Source organism: Nothobranchius furzeri, chromosome 3, assembly GCF_043380555.1.
Source record: "Nothobranchius furzeri strain GRZ-AD chromosome 3, NfurGRZ-RIMD1, whole genome shotgun sequence".
In the NCBI taxonomy this organism is placed as follows: Eukaryota; Metazoa; Chordata; class Actinopteri; order Cyprinodontiformes; family Nothobranchiidae; genus Nothobranchius; species Nothobranchius furzeri.
In genome coordinates this window covers 60968585-60989006 of record NC_091743.1, presented here as the reverse complement: position 1 = coordinate 60989006, position 20422 = coordinate 60968585, and the positions used below count along the sequence as shown (strand labels likewise).

General features: G+C 40.8%; 1 protein-coding gene across 4 annotated transcripts in view; it reads left to right on the top strand.

Moving 5' to 3' along the window:
• Window positions 1-20184, top strand: part of LOC107385351 (guanine nucleotide-binding protein G(s) subunit alpha) — a 39782-nt gene extending 19598 nt beyond the window's left edge. For 3 of the 4 annotated variants that reach the window (XM_015959181.3, XM_015959178.3, XM_054752123.2), the window contains 10 exons: window positions 116-170; window positions 296-415; window positions 8812-8909; window positions 15259-15313; window positions 16424-16497; window positions 17136-17194; window positions 17321-17441; window positions 17799-17929; window positions 18771-18865; window positions 19913-20184. In XM_015959181.3, coding sequence (XP_015814667.1) covers window positions 116-170; window positions 296-415; window positions 8812-8909; window positions 15259-15313; window positions 16424-16497; window positions 17136-17194; window positions 17321-17441; window positions 17799-17929; window positions 18771-18865; window positions 19913-20059 — 955 coding nt within the window. In that variant the 3' untranslated portion in view covers window positions 20060-20184. The remainder of the gene's footprint in view (window positions 1-115; window positions 171-295; window positions 416-8811; window positions 8910-15258; window positions 15314-16423; window positions 16498-17135; window positions 17195-17320; window positions 17442-17798; window positions 17930-18770; window positions 18866-19912) is intronic. The other variant, XM_015959180.3, reaches the window with a different exon arrangement.
• The last annotated feature ends 238 nt before the right edge of the window (window positions 20185-20422 follow it).

Genomic DNA, 20422 nt, shown 5'->3' with positions numbered 1-20422 from the left:
GGTTCTTTTGTAGAAAAATAACACTTTGTGTTGTTATTACGACCACATTTGAATGTATAGGTGTTGCTTGTTTTATTTGTTGACTAAAAACATAAATGTTTCTTTTTTGTCACAGGGAGAAAAAACAGAAAATCCATGATATCAAAAACAACATAAAAGAAGCTATAGAGGTAAGAAACAAGTCTATGATGAGTCTGAGGCTTTTGTGAATCATCTGACTGGTTCAAGGCAGAATGTGTGTTTATTTCTAGTAAATTAGCTTCTTCTCTTTTGTTTGGTTTGTTTTTCCTCCCAGACGGTCGTGGCGGCCATGAGCACACTCACGCCTCCCTGTAAGCTAGCTTGTCCTGCAAACCAGTTCCGGATCGACTACGTCCTGAGCCAAGCAAGCCAGAAAGATTTTGAGTTTCCTTCAGTAAGTCACACGGAAAATTCCTCACATTTTCCTCTCATTCACTGTCGTATATGAGGTGAAACTTTTATTATCTTCCATTGAGTGACACCAGATTCAAAAAATTGCTTAGTTCTATTTGTTTAATTTGAGCCTTTAGCTCACTTTCCTGCATCAGAATACAAACTGTGACGTAGATTTGCACGTTTTCTTAGTGACTCTTGTGATCTGTCCTCAATAATCCACTCGTTTGACAGAAAATAATAGTTGAGCAGCAGAAACAAAGTGCAGAATTCTCCTATTTTGTTGGTCAAAAACAAAAGATCTTTAATGCTCAAGTTTATCAAGGAGCTGTATTCTTCCCTCTGGAAAGCCCCTCTGGGAAATTCAGTTTCCCGCAGCTCTTCTTCGACTAAAAGAGAGAGAAAAATGCACTAAAATAAAATTAATACAATTTAATAAAAACAATATATGAAAAAAGGGGAAATATGAACATTTTATCGGTAGTATTCACCCCTAAAATATATTTTATGCCAAAATCAAACGCAATTTGAGGAAATTACTTTTTTCAGAAATCTGAATATACGTCTGAATACTAGGGTTTTAGGAGGATTTGAGACATTAAATTACTAGATTATATTTGAAATAATATTTCTCATCCCTAAGACTAAATGAGTAGATCCACAATAAACAAGGTTGTACATTTGGAAGAAAACAAACCTGTATAAGACAGAAAGAGCTGATTCTTCTCTAACGGAGGAACCATTATACAAAACAGAAAACTCAGAGCAGAATCACATTTCCAACTCCTTATCTATCCTTCTAACCCTCCAGATCCACTGCTGTCATCTATTGTGGGATTTCTGTACAGGACAATTAATACGTTTCATTTTAGAATAATTCATCAGGGTTATTGCAAGTGTGTGTTTTTTAATGGAAAAATAACCTTCCTTTTCCTCCCGTACTCTTTAACTGCCAAATTGTGATCCTCACCATCGCTTCACCAGAACATTTCTGGTTAGCCCTGTGTGTGTGTGTGTGTGTGCGTGCGTGCGTGCGTGTGTGTGTGTGTGCATATGTGTGTGTGTGTTAGGAGCCTTGTGCCTTTTGTTTTCTTTAATAATTAGCAGGTGTTCTTCCGCTTGGGAAGCTTTCAATTGAATGAACCTCTCACCTGAGAGCTCCTCGCCGCTGATTACCTGTAATAAACATAAATGTATCCGGAGGGACGGGGCATCCAGACACAGAGGGATTCTCCTTGAGCTGTAGTCAGATTCTGTCGTTTGACCAGATATTCATTCATTTATGAACCGGATTAATGGATTGGAGGATAACACATTAAAAATGGTAATTTTATCTGTAATCGTGCAAAACCAAGTGGCTGCAAGCTAAAACCACAAACTCATTGTCTCTGTTGGTAAATAACAGTTGTTCGGGTTTTCACTTTCGTTACTGGCTTATCAATGAGACTGTGCTCCTTACTAACTAGTCCATCCATTCACAAAAACTCAGTACTCCAGGCACAAAACTGTTATTTAAATCAATTATTAATTATGTATCTATTGCCGTGTACATCAGTGAGACCCTATTTGAGGCCTGGATAGTTGTTTGTATAATAATTCAGACGATTTAATCTGTTATTTCTTTTATTTGAATAAAATTCTAGTTACAACTCTATAAAAATTCTAGCCTGGCAAGCCATCCTATGTGACCGTAGGACAACTGGGTCCTGTCCAGTTGCTGTCCACTCAGTTGGACAGTGCAAGGACCAGTCAGAGCAACGAACAAGGTGACTTATTCATCGCAACGGAAATCAGTCAAGAGGGAATTTACACCGTCAAAGAAGAAGAAGCAAATTCAACCTTTTTTTTAAAGTTGGTGACTTAGTACCTCTATCTATCTCAGGGGTCGGCAACCGGTTCCCATCAAAGAGCCATTATTACCCATTTCCCACAGTAAAGAAAAAACTGGGAGCCACAGCAGCCGCAGCGTTGTGGGCGGGGCCTACCCTCAGACAGCAGAGAGCTGCTTTAACCAATCACAACAGGTGACAGCAGCCAGTACCGGTCGCTCGTGTACGTCAAAGTTATCTTTCATAAGACGATAATCAATAAAACGATTTATATAAAGTGGATCTAGAAGTTGTAGCCCGTCTCTGCCTACAATATTTTGATATTTTTCAACGTTGGTGGTTTTACTGAGCAGGTGCCACTTTTGTCATACGTTTCTTTTTAAAACATGTTTAGACTGTTCAGAATACAAATCCAGGCTCTGTCACGTTTGATTGTTGTAATTAAACTTTGTAGGTGGGGAAGGTCAGAAAAGGATCCGATCATTTTGTTTTTCCCTCATTTACAGTGACGGAGACAACGATGCAGTGAGCCTGGCTCTGGTGTTAATCAAGTTAAATTATATCTCTTTGCAACAATTTTCACAAGAAAACAGAACAGTTAAAAGCAGGGCTTGTGTTGACCGGACAGTTCCCGTATTTGACCGTTTATTTTGACGGAGAAAGAATAGAAAGAATTACCCCGACGCATGCAGACGAACTGACATTTTATTCGTTACGCACATCGCAGATGTAGCTAAATCACTCAAAAAAGATTCCCATCTGAACATCTGAGCTGGACACCGCTCAGCGCAGCTCACTGTCAGCGCGTACGTACGGTGCCAAGCGAGCTGAAGATGTGGAGAGGGGCTTGGAGCGCGTCGCAGAACCAGAGCGCATGCAGGAAGATTCCTCCGACTGAAGCGAGACTTGTCACTTAGAAAATGTTCCCTGATTATGAAACTTTGGCTGAATAGCGCTTGTTCCTGTCTCCAGTGTGGCGATACATCCAGGAGCCGTCTGAGGAGAAGTCCAGAATCTCACATCCTCGTCAGCTCAGAAAGCGCCGATATGATTACGCACAAGCGTGACGCGTCAACCCGGTCTCACAGTAAGACCGGGTTGGACCTGTTCAGGTTTACGCAGACAATCTTTACACTTAGAATTGGCATACAGATGTAAAATTAATGCAGTAAAATATAAAGCATTTTATTTAAATATCCATTAATTATTTTACAAGCACAGAGAGCCGCATCAGATGGATGGAAGAGCCGCAGGCGGCTCCAGAGCCGCGGGTTGCCGACCCCTGATCTATCTGCTCGTCTTGAAGAAAAGCCCAAGTCTAAATTGTCCAAAGTTGTTGCTATAACCGTTTCAAGTGAGCGCCATTCCTGAGCCGGCACCATCTTTGTAGTTTTTCCCCGTTGCACTGCTAGTGCTAAGCCCGCCCAACGTCTCTCTACAGCAGTGCTGTGATTGGCTGGACCTAAAATTGCTCTGGCCAGTGGTATCCCTGCTGAAGCTACAATGGAGCCTGGCTGGACCGACCTGCAGAGCAAAATCTTTTATTACGGCTACAGTTTGTCTAGACATCTACACTACTAAAATACAATAAATTACTTAGTATTTACTTGTCCAAAAGAAACTTTACCAACTCTTCATCTGTTTTGAGCCCTTGCAGATCTCAAAGCCCCCTCCATCTTTTAAAAGTGTCTCCGATGTAAATTCTACTCAACTGTTGTAAACGTCTCATGGCGAGCTTTGCAGAACTTTTAAACGGTTTACATTTCCTTTGATAAGTAGAAGACAGTATTTGTTTTGGTTGCTCCATTGCAAACATCTGGCTTCATCTGGCGTAGGGCTGCACAATGTTAGGAAAACCTGCGATGCACAATAACAGTGATTAAGATTGCGATGATGATATGACTTGCAATAAATAAACAAAACAAAGAAATTAAAAATTAAACACTGACTAAAAACATAATAAAAAATGGGGGAAAAAAACAAATTGTGATAAAAAAAAAAGAAAATGAACAAGAAAAGGCAGTCAGTGGCTCTTGGGAAAAGCAGAATCGGCAGAAAGAGCAGAACAAAGCTAACTCAGGTCTTTACTAGCCATCCAAATTAACTCATTCACTGCCAGCCGTTTCCTGATCGCTAACGGCCTTCGCTGCCAGCGTTTCTCACCGTTTTTACTGTTTTTTTGAGTCACAGAACATTGCGCGCTAGGATTATGTCGACGCCAAAAGAACAAAAACAAAGCGGAGACTCACCTCTTACATTCAGGAAGAATACATGTGTTTCGAGCGTTATCCGTTCTTTCATAATCCGTTGTCGAATTGTGATCGGCAGACGCTTTTCCGGTTCGCGCCTCACTTTTTTTTACAGGAACGGCCCAAAACGATCTAACACATGGATAGTCTGCTTCCTGGTCACGTGACGTGTGACGTATGCGGATGAAGATCGGCTTCAGGGCTGAGATGTGTGTTCTCTCAGCGCGGGGGCTCGTTCCGATGCTCAAACAGTACAAAAAAATGCAAATGATGACTTTAGTCGTCATTGGCAGTGAACGGTTGGATCTAAAATGACGACTTTAGTCGTCAATGGCAGTGAATGAATTAAGTGCAGTCCATCTCGGGGGTGGGCATCTAACATATAAGAACCCACCCGATTGGCCAAATGGGTGAAGAGCTCTAAGCATCATGCTTCCGTTTAATTAACAAAAAGCATTATGTGTAGCAAACATTTGAGCTGGCCATTCATTGCATTTTTTTCTGTTCTTTGTGATCTGCGTATTGCGATGACGATACATTCGTGATGTATTGTGCAGCCCTAATCCGGCGTCACTCTGTAGTGCATGCTGGGAATTCGGACGCTCTCTCTTGTGGCTACACAACTCTATTGGTCAATGCTCTAGGCTCGTGTAAATGGTTCGTTTTGCTGTAGAGGCCATGGTAGGAACTTGGAAATCCATCCATCCATTTTCAGCTGCTTATCTGAGGTTCGCTCACGGGGGCAGCAGCCTAAGCAAAGAGACCCAGGCTTCCCTCTCCCCAGCCACTTGGGCCAGTTCCTCCGGGGGGATCCTAAGGCATTCCCTGGCCAGCCAAGAGATATAGTCCCTCCAGCATGTCCTGGGTCTTCCTTTAGGTCTTCTCTCATTTGGACGTGCCCGAAAAACCTCACCACGGAAGCATCCAGGAGGCATCCTTACTAGATGGCCGAGCCACCTAAATTGGCTCCTCTCGATGTGGAGGAGCAGCGGGTCTACTCCGAGCCCCTCCCGGATGACCGAACTTCTCACCCTATCTCTATAGGAGAGCCCAGCCATCAATTATAAAATATTGCCTACTTTATATCATAGAACAGGGAAAGATAGTCACATTAAGTATTCTTGAAGTTACATTAAATGTTGTATCCCCACAGGATTAATAATGCCTTCTGATAAGTGTCCAATCTAATAGACATAAACACATAAAAACAGATTTTTTTTAAAGTGGAAAAACGCTGAGTGCTGAGAGACACCTTCAAAAATTACAAAGAGAGTAAATGTGGCTACAATCCTGGACCGACTGATCTGCATATTTGAGTGAGTGAGAGAGAGAGAGAGAGAGAGAGAGAGAGAGAGAGAGAGAGAGAGAGAGAGAGAGAGAGAGAGAGAGAGAGAGAGAGAGAGAGAGAGAGAGAGAGAGAGAGAGAGAGAGAGAGAGAGAGAGAGAGAGAGAGAGAGAGAGAGAGAGAGAGAGAGAGAGAGAGAGAGAGAGAGAGAGAGAGAGAGAGAGAGAGAGAGAGAGAGAGAGAGAGAGAGAGAGAGACTTCCCTTATCTGTTTGCCTCAGAGCTGAGGACAGATGAAAGAATAGAACAGTATTTGATAGGCCCAACTTCTCCACCTTCTCCTCAACCAAACATATTCCTCCTCTTCCTGCTCTCCCTTGCCTTAGGCATACTGGAAACCAGTTTAACTGGTTGTGTCCGTCTTAAGCAAAAAAGAGAGGGAGAAAGAAATCACAGACTGTTTTCAAACTTTATTTGTTATCTGTATTTGGTATAGGTAGTGTCCCACAGGATGTGGGGTTTATTTCTGTAATTGTAAAGACAAAACTTAATAAAGATTAATCACTGAATTGCTAATTGTAGATAAATCCTTCTAGAACTCGTTGCAGCGGGTGTTCTCTTAGTAGTCCCAGAGTTCACAAAGCCATTTTCAAACTTTTATCGTTTGAATCTGGTTTCCTTGAGTCAGAGATGTGAAACAGCTTTGGAAAGAGTCTGAGACCAAATTTCAAATGAATTTAAACAGAATTAATTAAGACATGTTGTGACTGAATTGCGACAGGGACATTTGCACGATATGAGCGATTTGTGTCTCGCTAACCAAAAGTGTTGTATTTCAAAATCCTGTGAGATTCCAACTGAAAATGTACACATTTTACCCCAAACATTCTCAATGTTAATTTCAATAAGCTGCTGCAGGACTGGCATTTCAAATGCAGGCTAAAGAAGTTCAATATCCAAAAAACGTGAAAGTTGCATTTTTATGTTTAGTTTTTATATTCTAGCTTGGTCGGCAATCAAAGGGGTGGTACATTTTTTCTATCGTTTCCTGCTGCTTTTTCTTCTCTGATAAAAAAAAAAAACCTGCATGCTGGTCCAATACCAGTCCTTTATTTATGGAATAAGACTCCACAGTTCTTCCTGGCTGACTTACAATATAAAAGTAACAATAATAATTATTAATGTTAATCTACAAATAAACTTCGTAAACAACCAATAATAGAAAGTGACTCAAAAACAAAATGTAACAATATTCAAAATTAAAAATAAATAACATCAAGCTTTGTATCTTTATTCTGTTCTTTTTAAAGCCTGCCGCTCCAGAGCCATCCCAGCCACCACGACCTTCCTGCCAGACACAAATCTGAGTTATAGCACTCATTCAGTTTTTTTATCATACTCATAAGCATTAAAAGCATTCCTTCCTGTGGAAGGAAGAACCCATGCTCTGGCTTCCATGCTGCAAAACACACACACACACACACACACACACACACACACACACACACACACACACACACACACACACAAATAAAACATTATTGAATAAGGACACAGATGAGTACACTGTGAATACGTACACTCATCCCAGTGTGTGTATGTATGTACACTCTCATGCTCAAAGACGCAAAGTTGCTTCCATATAAGGACAGCCGGTATCTACAGAGAAAAGGCGAGGATGCATGGTACAAATCACAAACTCTATTCTGTTAGCAGAATAATAAGAACAGCTAATTACTGCAGAAAAAAGTAATCTTGATGCAGGAAGATTTATACCATAATTTTTGCATTCATCGCCTTTTGATCTGGATGATTTCTGCTAATCCCTTGTCCTGACAGATGACCTGATTGGTTTGTGTAATCCCAGTTTTCCACCGGATGCGTAAGTGGCACCCAATGTCTTTGAAGGGCAATGCGCAGCTAATAACCATGGCTATAGTCAATGGGTTTGTGTCCACCAGGAGCACAACGGCACGTCTCAAACACGTTCCAGGATTGTGGTGTTGCATATTTAATGCTAGCTGCGGCGAAAACGCACATTTCATGTGTCCATCACATGAAAGGTCGGTGTTGTTGACGTGCAAACAATGCGTCGACATTCCACTTGTTTTTGACTCAGCCGGCATTTCATAGTTGCACCACCATGCTGACTTTACGAGTGGACTTTTTTCTAGTTACGCCTTCAGAACACGTCAAGCTCAGCAGTTGGGAGCTGTGTCAAGCATCCAGCAAATTTCAAAATAAAAGACACATGCAGATTAGGTTTGTTTACTAAAATAATTCATGGGAAAATGCTTCCAAATTCTGTTTTACTCACTCGTGATCTCTATCTCATTTTTTCTGCAATTTATTTGGGAGGGGGGATCCGTGAAAACACAATTTTCTATTGAAGGCGTCCTATCCACTCCATAAACCAAATGTATTTTTAACTATATGTTAACGTAATTGCAAAATACGGCCATTTGTCAGCTGCTCTAAGGTTTACCGATGAACTCTATCGCTCATAATAGCTTATTTTTGCTGGACTAACCACAGAGATTGCCCTCTGTTAGTTACAGCCAAGTCTTTTGTCAGTGAAAAGCTCTTCATTTCTTCATGAACTCCGTGAACTCATTCCGTTTCCTGCCTCCGCCAGCTCATCTGCTGTTCGTCTCTGGGCCGACCTTAAACTCCAAACTAAGCTAGGGAGTATCGCTGCCTCCTGCCATCTGTTCATAAACTCCTTCAGCCAGGAGGACACACAAGGAATAATATTGTAATATCTGGCAAACGTCAGCCTGCTGCTGGTCTCTGTAAAAGAACATCCAATCATCTCTGCTGGATTTGAACTGTTTAATTTGCTTTAAATTAACTGTTCTTCTCTTTTTCTGGGAAACAATTCATTAATACTGAACGTGTCTTGTTTTACCTTTGCAAAACTCAACATATGCAATAAAAAATTATGTTGTTAACACAGATTTAATAGTAAAAAATATATATATTTGTGCAGTTCTTGGTTATTTTTAATATTTTTGCCCATCTTTTTTTTTTCTCAGGAGTTTTATGACCACACAAAGACCCTCTGGCAGGATGAAGGTGTGCGGGCATGCTGGGAAAGGTCCAATGAATATCAGCTCATCGACTGCGCGCAGTAGTGAGTCTCTGCTTTGTTCACTTTTTTGAAACCCTTTACACAACCGTTACAGGTTCAGTCGTGTGGCTGGATCTCTCCATCCCTGTAGCGTACCGATCACCTTGCACTACTTTAGAACTGTGGGTGCTGCTCTGCTGTTATGAGCCCACCCACTAATGTCGTTCCTCAGTTGTAACTGGAAATCCACCTGAACCATGTAGAGTGGAATAAAGCCACGCTGGATAGGCGCTTGTGGAAAAGGACCATAATGCAACAGGTCCGACTGTTTTGAGAGCTTTGCTGGTTGTTAAGAACATGTTCGATGCCTGAGACACGAGAACGAGGCCATTTCATCACAAACGTTTTGAGGCATTTTGAAACCCTTTTGGAGGATGTCGGCCCCGGTTTGCTGCCAGCAGTTACGGCTGGACCGAGACGCAAGAACTCAAACTTGAAGTGGAGACAGAGGCTTCCCCTTCTTTGTAGGATTTCTCTTTTTCTTTACTGTCATCCTCCACCTCCTTCTTGCCCTCCTCGTCTCAGCAGCCTCAGATTAGATGCTGGGCTGGTTGGCCAGACCGGAAGTGCTCCCCTCCCCCTTCCATGTGCTTATGTAAACGGAGAAGCAGAGAAAAAGAAGGAAGAGCTATTTTTAACCCGGGCAGGCTGCAGAAGGAGAAAGAATGAGTGAATGTGTTTGGAGAGATACAACTTCAGCATTATTGATGAAGGCTGTTAGCAATAAATGGAAACGTCAACACTGGATCAGCATGGGAGTAAGTCAGGTCCACCGCTCACCCCCTCGGCTTTTCACTTCTTTTTTCTCCTTTGAATTAAGGGGAATTACATCATCCTCTTCATGCAATAATAAAAATTTAAAAAAGGAAGAAGAACAAGGGCATTATACTTTGTGCTGTGTGGGTGATGTGAAGAGGAAGCCACTTTTCTGCTCCGTCATGCTCCTTTGTGTTGTTGTTGTTGACCTCAGTAACACATCTTTCACATGGCTGTGAGGGTGTTTTTGCCCTGGGCTTCACGAGGAGTTCGGTTGTTGGCTGTTTACTTCCCAGGTCTGAACAGCGTGACAGGGCTGAGACTCTGGGTGGGTTTTGTCTCCAGAGAACAAGGCCCGTTTGTTAGTTTCTGTTAATTATTAGACAGAAATTCAAAATTTCTTCACATGATGAAATGTTAAAAACACTCCCTCATCACTTGCTATGGCTGTGAAAGGTGACAAAAACTAATCAAAAACAACAATATAACGTGTAGAACTCATTTTATGGATTAGACCTTAAACACACATGGGATATATTTATTGTTATGGGAATTGTGTTTTTAATTCTAACATCTTGTCCATGTTTTTTAGAAAGTGGAAACATTTTCTAAATAAACAAATATAAACCAATATGTATTTTTAAATAAATATATTATTGTTTTTGGGAAAGATGTGATAAATAATTATTTATAAACCTCGCCTCCAATAGTGGCATTATAAATCATAAAAACAAGCTAAACACGTTTGTTACATATTTTATTTAAAGTCATTTTTGTGTTTTTACAAGTTTGGTCATAAACCCTAACCTTAATATATCTGTTATGTGACTTTTAAAGACAAATTGTTAATATTTGGTTCAAGTGTTCTTATTTTATTGCATATTTAAGCCTTACAGCATCAACATCCTTTGTGCAAAAGCTCTTTAAAAGTTTTAGTCAGACACAAATTGGATCTAAGAAGCCAAAACTAAATGCTTTTTCAAAGATCAAATCAAACTTTATTTAAAGATAAATTATTAATGCGTAAAATGTTAGTTTTCATAATTCTTACATTCTTGTCTTATAAAAGTATTTAATGGTTATGTTTTAAAACCGTGTTTAAAACGGGTCCGATTTTTACTGGAGTGATTTAACGTTGTATTTATAGGGTTGATGTTTTGTGTCGTGTTTATTACCTTTTGATTCTTTTCCCAGGATAAAGTTTTACTACGTCTCCCCGTTTCTTACCTAGAATAAAGTCTTTCTTTACCGTTAGGGGAGCTCACTTCAGAGGCGGACATTTTCTTTCTTTCTTTTTTTTTCCAGTTTTTGCTAAATCATTATTTTTAAATATTCCTTGAGTCATTTTTAAATCCGTATTTTGCTGTCACGTTGGTATTCTTAGTTTGTATTTTAAACTTCTTGCTCTCATCCTTTCTCACTTCTCTGATTTCCATTTTTCATTTTCCAGCTCTGTTTTTATTTTTTATTTTTTAACTTTTTTAGATTTTACATGTATTTTTTCACAGCTCGTTCTCTAAATTTTGCAATTTTTCATCCGTTTATTTCAATATAATTGAATATTTGTCAAATTCTTCAGGGCATTTTCTTTCCTCCTTTTAGCTTGTTTTTGTCCTCCATCAAACCCACTCCATTCCCTGCATTGCTCCCTCTGTTTCTCCTCTTCCTCCTCCTCTTCTGTCGCGGTTTCTTTCCCTCCTTCCTTGTCATTCTTTCTTTTTTTTTCTCTGTTTGCCTCTCCCTCTTTCTGGCCCCTCTCCAGTAGCACAAGATTTGGAGCCGATTGTCTATTTATAGTGTGTGGTTCTGTCGCCATGACAACCAAGCTGGAGGCCAGGGCGCCAGAGAGCTATTTTTGGAGCAGCGCTGTAATGTCAGACACAGCCTTCTCTCTCTTCGTCTTTCCTCTGCTTTCGCCAGCTCTCTTTCAGGAAATGGTGTGTGTGTGTGTGTGTGTGTGTGTGTGTGTGTGTGTGTGTGTGTGTGTGTGTGTGTGTGCGTGTGTGTGTGTGTGTGTGTGTGTGTGTTTTGAATGGGGATCGACTGCTGAAGCCCTTCACTCTGATCGGTTTACAGGATGAAGCTTTAAAGCACAAAGAGGCAGTAAAACCTCTGGAATCGCTCCACTCCGATCATCCCCCTCCTCCAGAAAACTCCGAACATTTTTTAACTGAACTCGATACTCCCGAGACCTCATTCTTGTCCATTGCCTGAATGATTTTTGGATTTTTTTTAAATGAGTTTTGATCTAAAAGATTAATCTTTTTGATTATAGGATTTCTGTTAAGATCTAACTTTAATTAGAGTTTTTAGGATCTAAAGATGTCCTATTTTTTCTGAATACCTATAGTAGTTTAAATAGACAAATTAAATGTATATAAAAAATCTTTTAATGGTAAAAGTGACTGATCGAATTCATATTTTATGCCTATCTTTAGTTCAATAAAACTAAAAATTTGCTGTGTTTTTAACTTAAAAAATACTAAATCCACCTTTTAAAAGTTTTTTTTCCTCGAACACCTTCAGACACGCAAACACACAAAGTGTGTAGTAGGGTCCTTGACTGTTTTTCTGGGAGGAAATTATGTTAACTTCTAAGTACAGTGCAAAGTAGATTTAAATTTCAACAGATGTGGAACGTGTGTGTGTGTGTGTGTGTGTGTGTGTGTGTGTGTGTGTGTGTGTGTGTGTGTGTGTGTGTGTGTGTGTGTGTGTGTGTGTGTGTGTGTGTGTGTGTGTGACCATGGAGCCGCCTGGACACACAAAGAAAAACACTCCAGATGTTTTTCAAAATAACCTAAAATGATTTGCAAAATAAAGGTGCATCATTCAGAAATGATTGTTTCACTTTTTCATAGCGTTTATTATTCAGGTTGCATTGAGATTTAAATGTTTTTACATAAATGAAAAATAAAACTTTCAGTATTTGGGGTGTTCGGATCATTCGTGCCAGCACAAATGTTTAACTCAGCGTAGCGTAGTCCCGTTACCAAAAGCAGGGTTTAAAGGAAAAACAATATTAAACAGCGAGTGTTTCAGGTGATGACCTCTTTGTTAATTTGTTAAGAAAGTGACAAAAATAAAAAAGAATTTAATTCTTGCTTTAAGAATTTTCTCACGCCGTTAAAATGTTTTGTCAGTCAGTGTTTTGTTTTTGTTTAAATTAATTATCTGAAAAAAATGTATTAAAGTTGTAAAATCAAAATTTTCTTCTTCATTTATTGTAATTTTAACCTGATAAATTGGAGTTTAGTTTACGCAGAAGTTTTTATAGTAACAGCACCAAAAAGAAACATTTAGAAGTAGGTCAATATTCATCCGCACTTAGCTTTCCATGAAGTTCCCTCCTACAGTTTTCCTACCATACAATCAGCAAAAGTTATAATTTTCTTTTGAACCTTATCTTTTCTTGTAAACACCGGTCTATTTCCAAACACCAGACAAGGATCTTGTATGTGTTTCCACTGTCTGCCACCCCAGAATAACCCTGGCAAGTTAAACATAACCTCTCTGTCACCGCAGTGGCCGCTATTCTTTAGTTCAGCTTACAGACACGGTTATTATTGGCACTTCTATTAATAGGCAGAACTGCTAAAAGCTGAGTTGTGCTGGGCACGTCGACGCCTCGGACCACCACTTTGGCCTCGGCAGCCATGTTTAACCTGTCACGATTAGAGCTGCAGCTTTGTCACATGATCACATGATCCAGATTATTTCTGGGGTTTTGTGTGTGTGTGTGTGTGTGTGTGTGTGTGTGTGTGTGTGTGTGTGTGTGTGTGTGTGTTGGGGGGGGGGGGGGGGAATGTTAAAGATAGAGTTTGTGGGGTTGCAGATGGGAGCGGGCTGTGGGTGTGCTGGCTTAGTGGAAGCGTAGTGGTGTGGGAACAGCTGAACCACTCGACCCCTGCAGTAAACCAGTTACCTAACTGGATGAGAGTGTGTGTGTTTTGATGTGAATACTATCGTCTGTTTGCATTTTGCAGAAAGATGCACACAGAATATTTTTGTCTCTCTTCCGAACTCCTAATGTCGTGCCGGTCTGGTTCTTCAGCCTCTAAAACCCCCCTCACCCCCCGCCCACCCTCCGTGGCTCTTCTCCTTACCTTCAGCCCTCCTGTCACATTTCACCCCTGCCTGCTACATTCCTACCATACCTGCTGTCAGCTGTCCTAACAGAACGTAGACAGTCATTCAAAAGCAGGATGACCATCAAACAGACGATCCCCACTACTTTCTATGGTTTATATAGAATTGTTTTGGGTTTTTTTGTTACTTGTTTCCTTTACAAAATACGTTTCTAGGCAGTTAAACCAAACTGTTCACTCCTTCACACACATATCTGCTTTGAGTCCCACATTTTATGTATTTGAGATCACTTTAAAAGTTTTCTATCAGCCCGTTGGATATCTTTTTTTAAATTAATCGGGATCCCACCAGATTGCAACCATTAGGGTTGCATAAAATTGCAAGAAAGTGTGCAAATTTTCATTTGGAATCACACTGAATGGTACATGTCACACTTTGGCAGTCCAAATTGGATGAAAATGTTCATTCTGTGATTTATTCACAAAGTCAGCTATGCGTCAAATAGTTGTCATTGTTTCAAGCTTTGGTGAAACTCTTGCCTGTGCCGTTCTAGGGCTGGACAATAATTCAATAGCGATATATATCGATAGTCATGTGGTGGATTAGCACAAAAATGGGTCAATAAAATCTTCAATAAAAAGTTTCCTTTTTCCATTATAGCCTATTGGGTAGCTTCTTATTAGATTCATTTCACACACCCAACCAATCCGTCACCAAGCCCCCCCCCCCCCCCCCCCCCAAAAAAAAACCTAAACAGACAGCAATGTCACATAAACAAGATGTTGCAGCAAGGAGACGTGGAAGAATGTGTCCCGAAAAAAGGTTAGAGTAGTCCACCAGTGTGGCCAAATTTTCATTTTTACAAATTTAATTTACTAAATACAATTATCATATATTTAATGAGACTCGTCATAAATCTATACTTGAATGTGTCTAAATATATTTTTGAAAACGTTTGTCACCCTCATCACGTCAGAGTAGCAGGACTTTTTTCCAGATTTTGTGTAGCAAACGCTTGAAGTAGGTGACTCCGACTCACACACCTCAGAGAGCAGCAGCACCATGTTCAGCAGATCATACCTTTGGGTGGGCCGTCTGCATACCCACCCACGCACCTACACACACACACACACACACACACACGCACACACACACACACACACACACACACACACAACCACACACACACACACACACACTCCCCCTGTGCTACTACAGCAGCTCCATTGACAAGGATGCCGGTGACTCAGACTGGATCTGATCTCACTTTGAGTTGCAACGTACGTCCTCTTGTGGCTGTTCGGAGACTCATCTCCCAGATGCTTTAGACACACTCTGTGTTGTTAACCCACATTGCTCACACACGCATCTTACTATAATTATTTCCTCTTATGTCTTATTTTTTGCAAGATGTTTACACAAATTATTTTTTCATTCCGAGAATGTCGTGATTGCAGTTTTTTTTTGTATGAGCAGCTGAGATCTGAGTGTTTTTATTTTCTGTTTGCAGCTTCTTAGACAGGATTGATGTGGTCAGGCAGAACGACTACACACCTACTGATCAGGTTTGTGATAATAGTTCTACAGTAATACATAAAAAGACTGGAATCATCACACACACAGAGAATAACATGAAGCTAGCTCTTTTTCTGGGTATTGATATTGCGCACACGGGCACATTGTCATGACTCATTTAGCCACCAATAATGTCTAAACTGAGGAAAAACTCATATTTTGCTGAAAAACACGACAGACACGTTTCACACCTCAGGGCTGCACAAACAGAACCACTGTGCATCATATAGCATAGTGAGTTTAGGTTTGCAGATCATCCAGCATCCATCATGCTGTTGAATGTGATCACAGACACCAGAGAAGTGGCCTTTATGCAATCCCTTTGAGCCTAAATCCACACAGAGGATATAATCTACAATAATCGATTTAATCAAGAAGAAATATTTAAAGGTGTGGTTCACAAAAAATGTTTTTAATAATTATTTCTGATCATAATCGGTCACTCCGAGTATTTCATGCAGGCTGAACCTGTAGATAGTCTCCTACACCTATCTCCTGCATTAGCTTCTGATAGAAAACAGACGGTGAAACTCTAGGATTAGAAAATCCTGACAGATCTACGTCACACTGTCACTTAACGTTCATGGGCTTACCCATCTTGACTCACGACAGGGAAGGCTGTTGTTGGTTTAGCGTCCAGGAAACAGCAGAGAATGTCTCGGCTATTATAAGCTAACCGTTAGCATTAGCAACTCTACCACACAGCAGAACTCCTTCAGGCTTGAGTTATTTGTGGAGATAAAACATCCATGTCGCAGAACAAACAAAATCAGAGGTGGAGTTGCGTTGTTGCTCGTCAGTCAGCAGTGAGATGTCCAACTTTCAGTAATTAAGTCTACAAAGCCTGAAGCTCACCTCTGATGTGGCTCACTTCTACTTCCTGAAACTGGTGCGCAGGAGCTTTGTTTCCACAGAGTACGACTTACAGGACATTCATTCCTCCTAGAGACCTCTGCAAATTTAAATGAGTGAAACACATCTTTGAATAATTTCTGGCTTTAATCAGAAGGAGCTTTCTGGTGGCTAATCTGTTTTTTTTTTTTTATATATATCTGCTGCCTGCTCTGAGTTCATTCCGGCTTTTTCCATCTCTGTTCCAGGACCTCTTGCGATGCAGAGTACTCACATCTGGGATCTTTGAGACAACTTTTCAAATAGACAAAGTCAATTTCCAGTAAGTCAGAAACTTCATTTATTACAGCGTCGGGTCATTTATGCTCTATCATGGACTTAAATCAGCAGCGTTGTTAGTGTAGGGAAAATTATGCAACAATTACATAAACAACTTAGTTTATTTATGTATTTATGTAATTACACACACAAATGCACACACACAAGTCATAGTTGTTTCTGCTTGGAGTAAACAAAAAGAAAACAATTTTAAAACCTTACTAAGTCTTTTTAACGGTTGTGTGAGCTTAAAGTCTGAAATCTTTAGATGCCCTAAAGTCATTGATGGTTGTAAGAATAATAAAAATAAAAAACCCAATTTCAGGACTTTACAAAGCAGATCGTGTTAACAAAAATTCAACATTAGAGCTTCTAAAATCATTTGTGATCAAATGAAAATAAAAAGCATCATTTTAAGACTTTAGGAAGTTTGTGAGAGTTGGGAAAACTAAGAGAATAAATCCCTAAATTTAAATAAGACTTAATAAAGTCAAAATCAACACATTTTGCATCATCGTACCTTCCCCAGCATTAGTTTAGAAACAAAGGCGAACGTTTTGATCTTGCAAGCATTGAAGTTAAGGAATGAATAGAAAGTTCTGCTTTATTCTGATGATTTTTTTTTTTTTTTTTGTCTGGCAGTATGTTCGATGTCGGCGGTCAGAGGGATGAACGCCGAAAATGGATCCAGTGTTTTAATGGTCTGATGTTACTTAACCGTTGAACGGGTCATAGATTATTCACGAATAGCTTATCATCTCACTGATGTCTGCTTTTGTCGGGTGTTGTTTTGTTGGTCCCTTTCCGGCTGCATGTGTTGGGTCCAGATGTGACGGCGATCATCTTTGTGGTGGCGAGCAGCAGCTACAACATGGTGATCAGAGAAGATAACCAGACTAACCGACTACAGGAAGCCCTCAATCTGTTCACAAACATTTGGAACAACAGGTCAGCAGAGCTGTAGATTTTTACTGTGCTCGGTTTCTTTCTTTCTTTCTTTTTTATATTTTGCATGTTTATCTTTTTTTAATAAACTGGTTTTAAATCAAAAAGCAACTGAAAATTTGATGAATACTGAAACAGAAGTGAGTAGTTTTGTTTCTATTACTTGTTTCTTCTAGAATTTTTTGGACTGATTTATTTTCTGTAAAATAATTTGGAGCTATAAATTCCCCAAAGGCAGCAGGGTGAGAAGACTGTTGCTGAAGACAGAAGCTCTTATATCTCTCCATCCCAATCTGTCCTTGTACATGTTTACCGATACCAAAGACACTTTGCAGTGACCTGGTGAATTTCCTTCCACAGGTGGCTACGGACCATTTCTGCAATTCTCTTCCTGAACAAACAGGACCTACTGGCTGAGAAGGTTTTGGCAGAAAAATCCAAAATTGAGGAATATTTCCCAGAGTTTGCACGCTACACCACACCTGATGACGGTAGGTGGTACAACTGGGATTAATAGTAAAAATAAATGGTCAGTATTTGATATAGCACCTTCTAGAGTCCTGGAACCCCCCAAGGTGCTTTACAACACAATCAGTCATTCACCCATTCACAGGTTCTAGTCGGAACCTTTCGACGTCACACACCAACTCTGACTCCTTCCCCACCAGAGAGGTGACATTTCACGTACTGAGAGCCAGCTTTTGTAGCTGAGGATCAGACCGCCCACCCTTCTCACACTGAACCTGACCCCTTTGGCCCCTCCCACGAGTGATGAGTCCATGAGAAGGAGGACCGACACCTCCTCTTTGGGTTGTGCCTGGCCAGGCTCTATAGGTGAATGCCCGGCCACCAGGTGCTCACCAACCTGCCCCAACTCCAGGCTTGGCTCCAGAGGGAGGCCCTGGTGACCCCAGCTCGGGCCAGGGAACACTGTGTCCATATACGTGACTCATCATGAGGGGTCTGATCCCTCGCCTAGAACCTGTTTGCCATGGGTGACCTTACCAGAGGCATGAAGCCTCAGACAGCTTAGCTCTTAGGATCATTGGGACATTCAAACCCTCCACCATGGTCAGGTGGCAGCCCAGGGAGGGGAAAAACAAATTCCATTCGTCTTCCAATCAGAGTTGGAATGAGCTTAATCACTGAGGATCTACAGAAACCTTTCATGATGACAGCTCCGTGTAGGTCTGAGGAACGTGTGTAAATCTGAATTGCTGCATCCCACAGTTACACCACATGGTGAAGTGTGTGAACATTTTCATGTTTCATGTATTTACTGTTGGTAAAACATTGATCATGTGTGTGTGTGTGTGTGTGTTTGTCCAACAGCAATACCGGAGCCAGGGGAAGATCCTCGGGTTACCAGAGCAAAGTACTTCATACGGGATGAGTTTCTGGTGTGTACAAAGAACAAACTCAACCAGGTAAATCTTGCTGTACCTGGTTGAGTTTGATCAATTTCCGTTCGTTTTAAAACATATTTTTCCTGTACTTGTATGATTCTAGTTTTCAGAACCACGGAGCCGTGCAGCATAAGCAGATCAGGGGTCTCATTTATGAAACTTTGTAGAAACCTTACTAAACCTCTGCCTAAGCTCAACAAAAAAATTTTTGCTTATGCAAATAAAATATACTGCTTTATAAAACACAGCTGTCCTATAAATGTGCTCAGGTGATCTTGGATCACATCGTGCTGGTGAAGGTTCTCAGTTCTCAGTCATCAAGTCATGGTTATCCAGAAGGGTTCAAGTGACGGCGACTGGACTTCTGTGTTCAGTGGTCTCCTTTACAAAGCAGCTGAAGACTCACCTGTTCAAGCTGGCTTTTGTATGACCTTCTTCACCACTCTCTCTTTATTCTGCTCTCCCCACCTATTCCACCTTCCTCAGGATCCACTGATTTCCCTATTTCCTGTTCACTCTCTCTCTTTCTTAACATTTTTTGATCACAATTGCCTATTTTTGCTCATTTTAAATATATTTTTAAACATTTTCTAAATGCTTTTTTATATTTTTACATTTTTTGTTTTTGTGAAGCGCCTCGTGATTTTTATCTTGAGAGGCGCTATAGAAATGATATTTTCTTCTTCTTCTTTGGCTTCTTGCAGATGTTTTGCTCCTTTGTCAGTTCTGACTGGAATACGGGAGGGTCAAGCTTATAAGCTGTGGCTGTCTGTTGTTGCTTAATGAGCTTGTTTAGCAGTCGGAGCCAAATGTTTTGTCTTGATTTCTAGGCTAAAACCAATGATGATCAGCTGGACGGGTACATGTTTGGTAAATAGTTGCTTAAACGTTTAGAAGAAATCCTTTGGATGGCTCAAAAAGTTATAAATTTGATTATAATGGACTTCTTCTGACACTTAAAGCAGGCTGAAACTAGGGTAAATAAAGGAACGCTTACATGTTAGTGTAGGTTTGGGGAGTGGAGTCGTCACCAGTACTGATTTATCCCCACCTGTCTGTCTTTTTCAGACGATCAGCACAGCCAGCGGAGGCGGACGGCATTACTGTTACCCACACTTCACCTGCGCGGTCGACACAGAAAACATCCGTCGTGTCTTCAATGACTGTCGCGACATCATACAGAGGATGCACCTACGGCAGTATGAGCTCTTGTGATCCACAGTGCCACCACGCCCACTTATTTACCCACTGCCCTGCTTAGCAACACGCCCCCACCACCACTGTCACAACAACCAGTTAGCTACTTACCCCTCCACTTCTACTAAACTCACCTGACAACCCCCCCCCCCCCCCCCACCTCGATGCCACCTCTCCTGCTCTGAAACAACAAAAAACTGAAACGCCTTTTTTCTTTTGTTAAAAAAAAATAAAACGGTTCTATCAGCCAACAGCCTGGACTGGCACCTCGATCCAGGATAGAGGGTAGAGACTGGAACCCTTCCGTTTATTTCTGTCTGACATGTATGAACACACACTCACAAGTACACACACACACTTCAGAATAAGACACTCAAACGT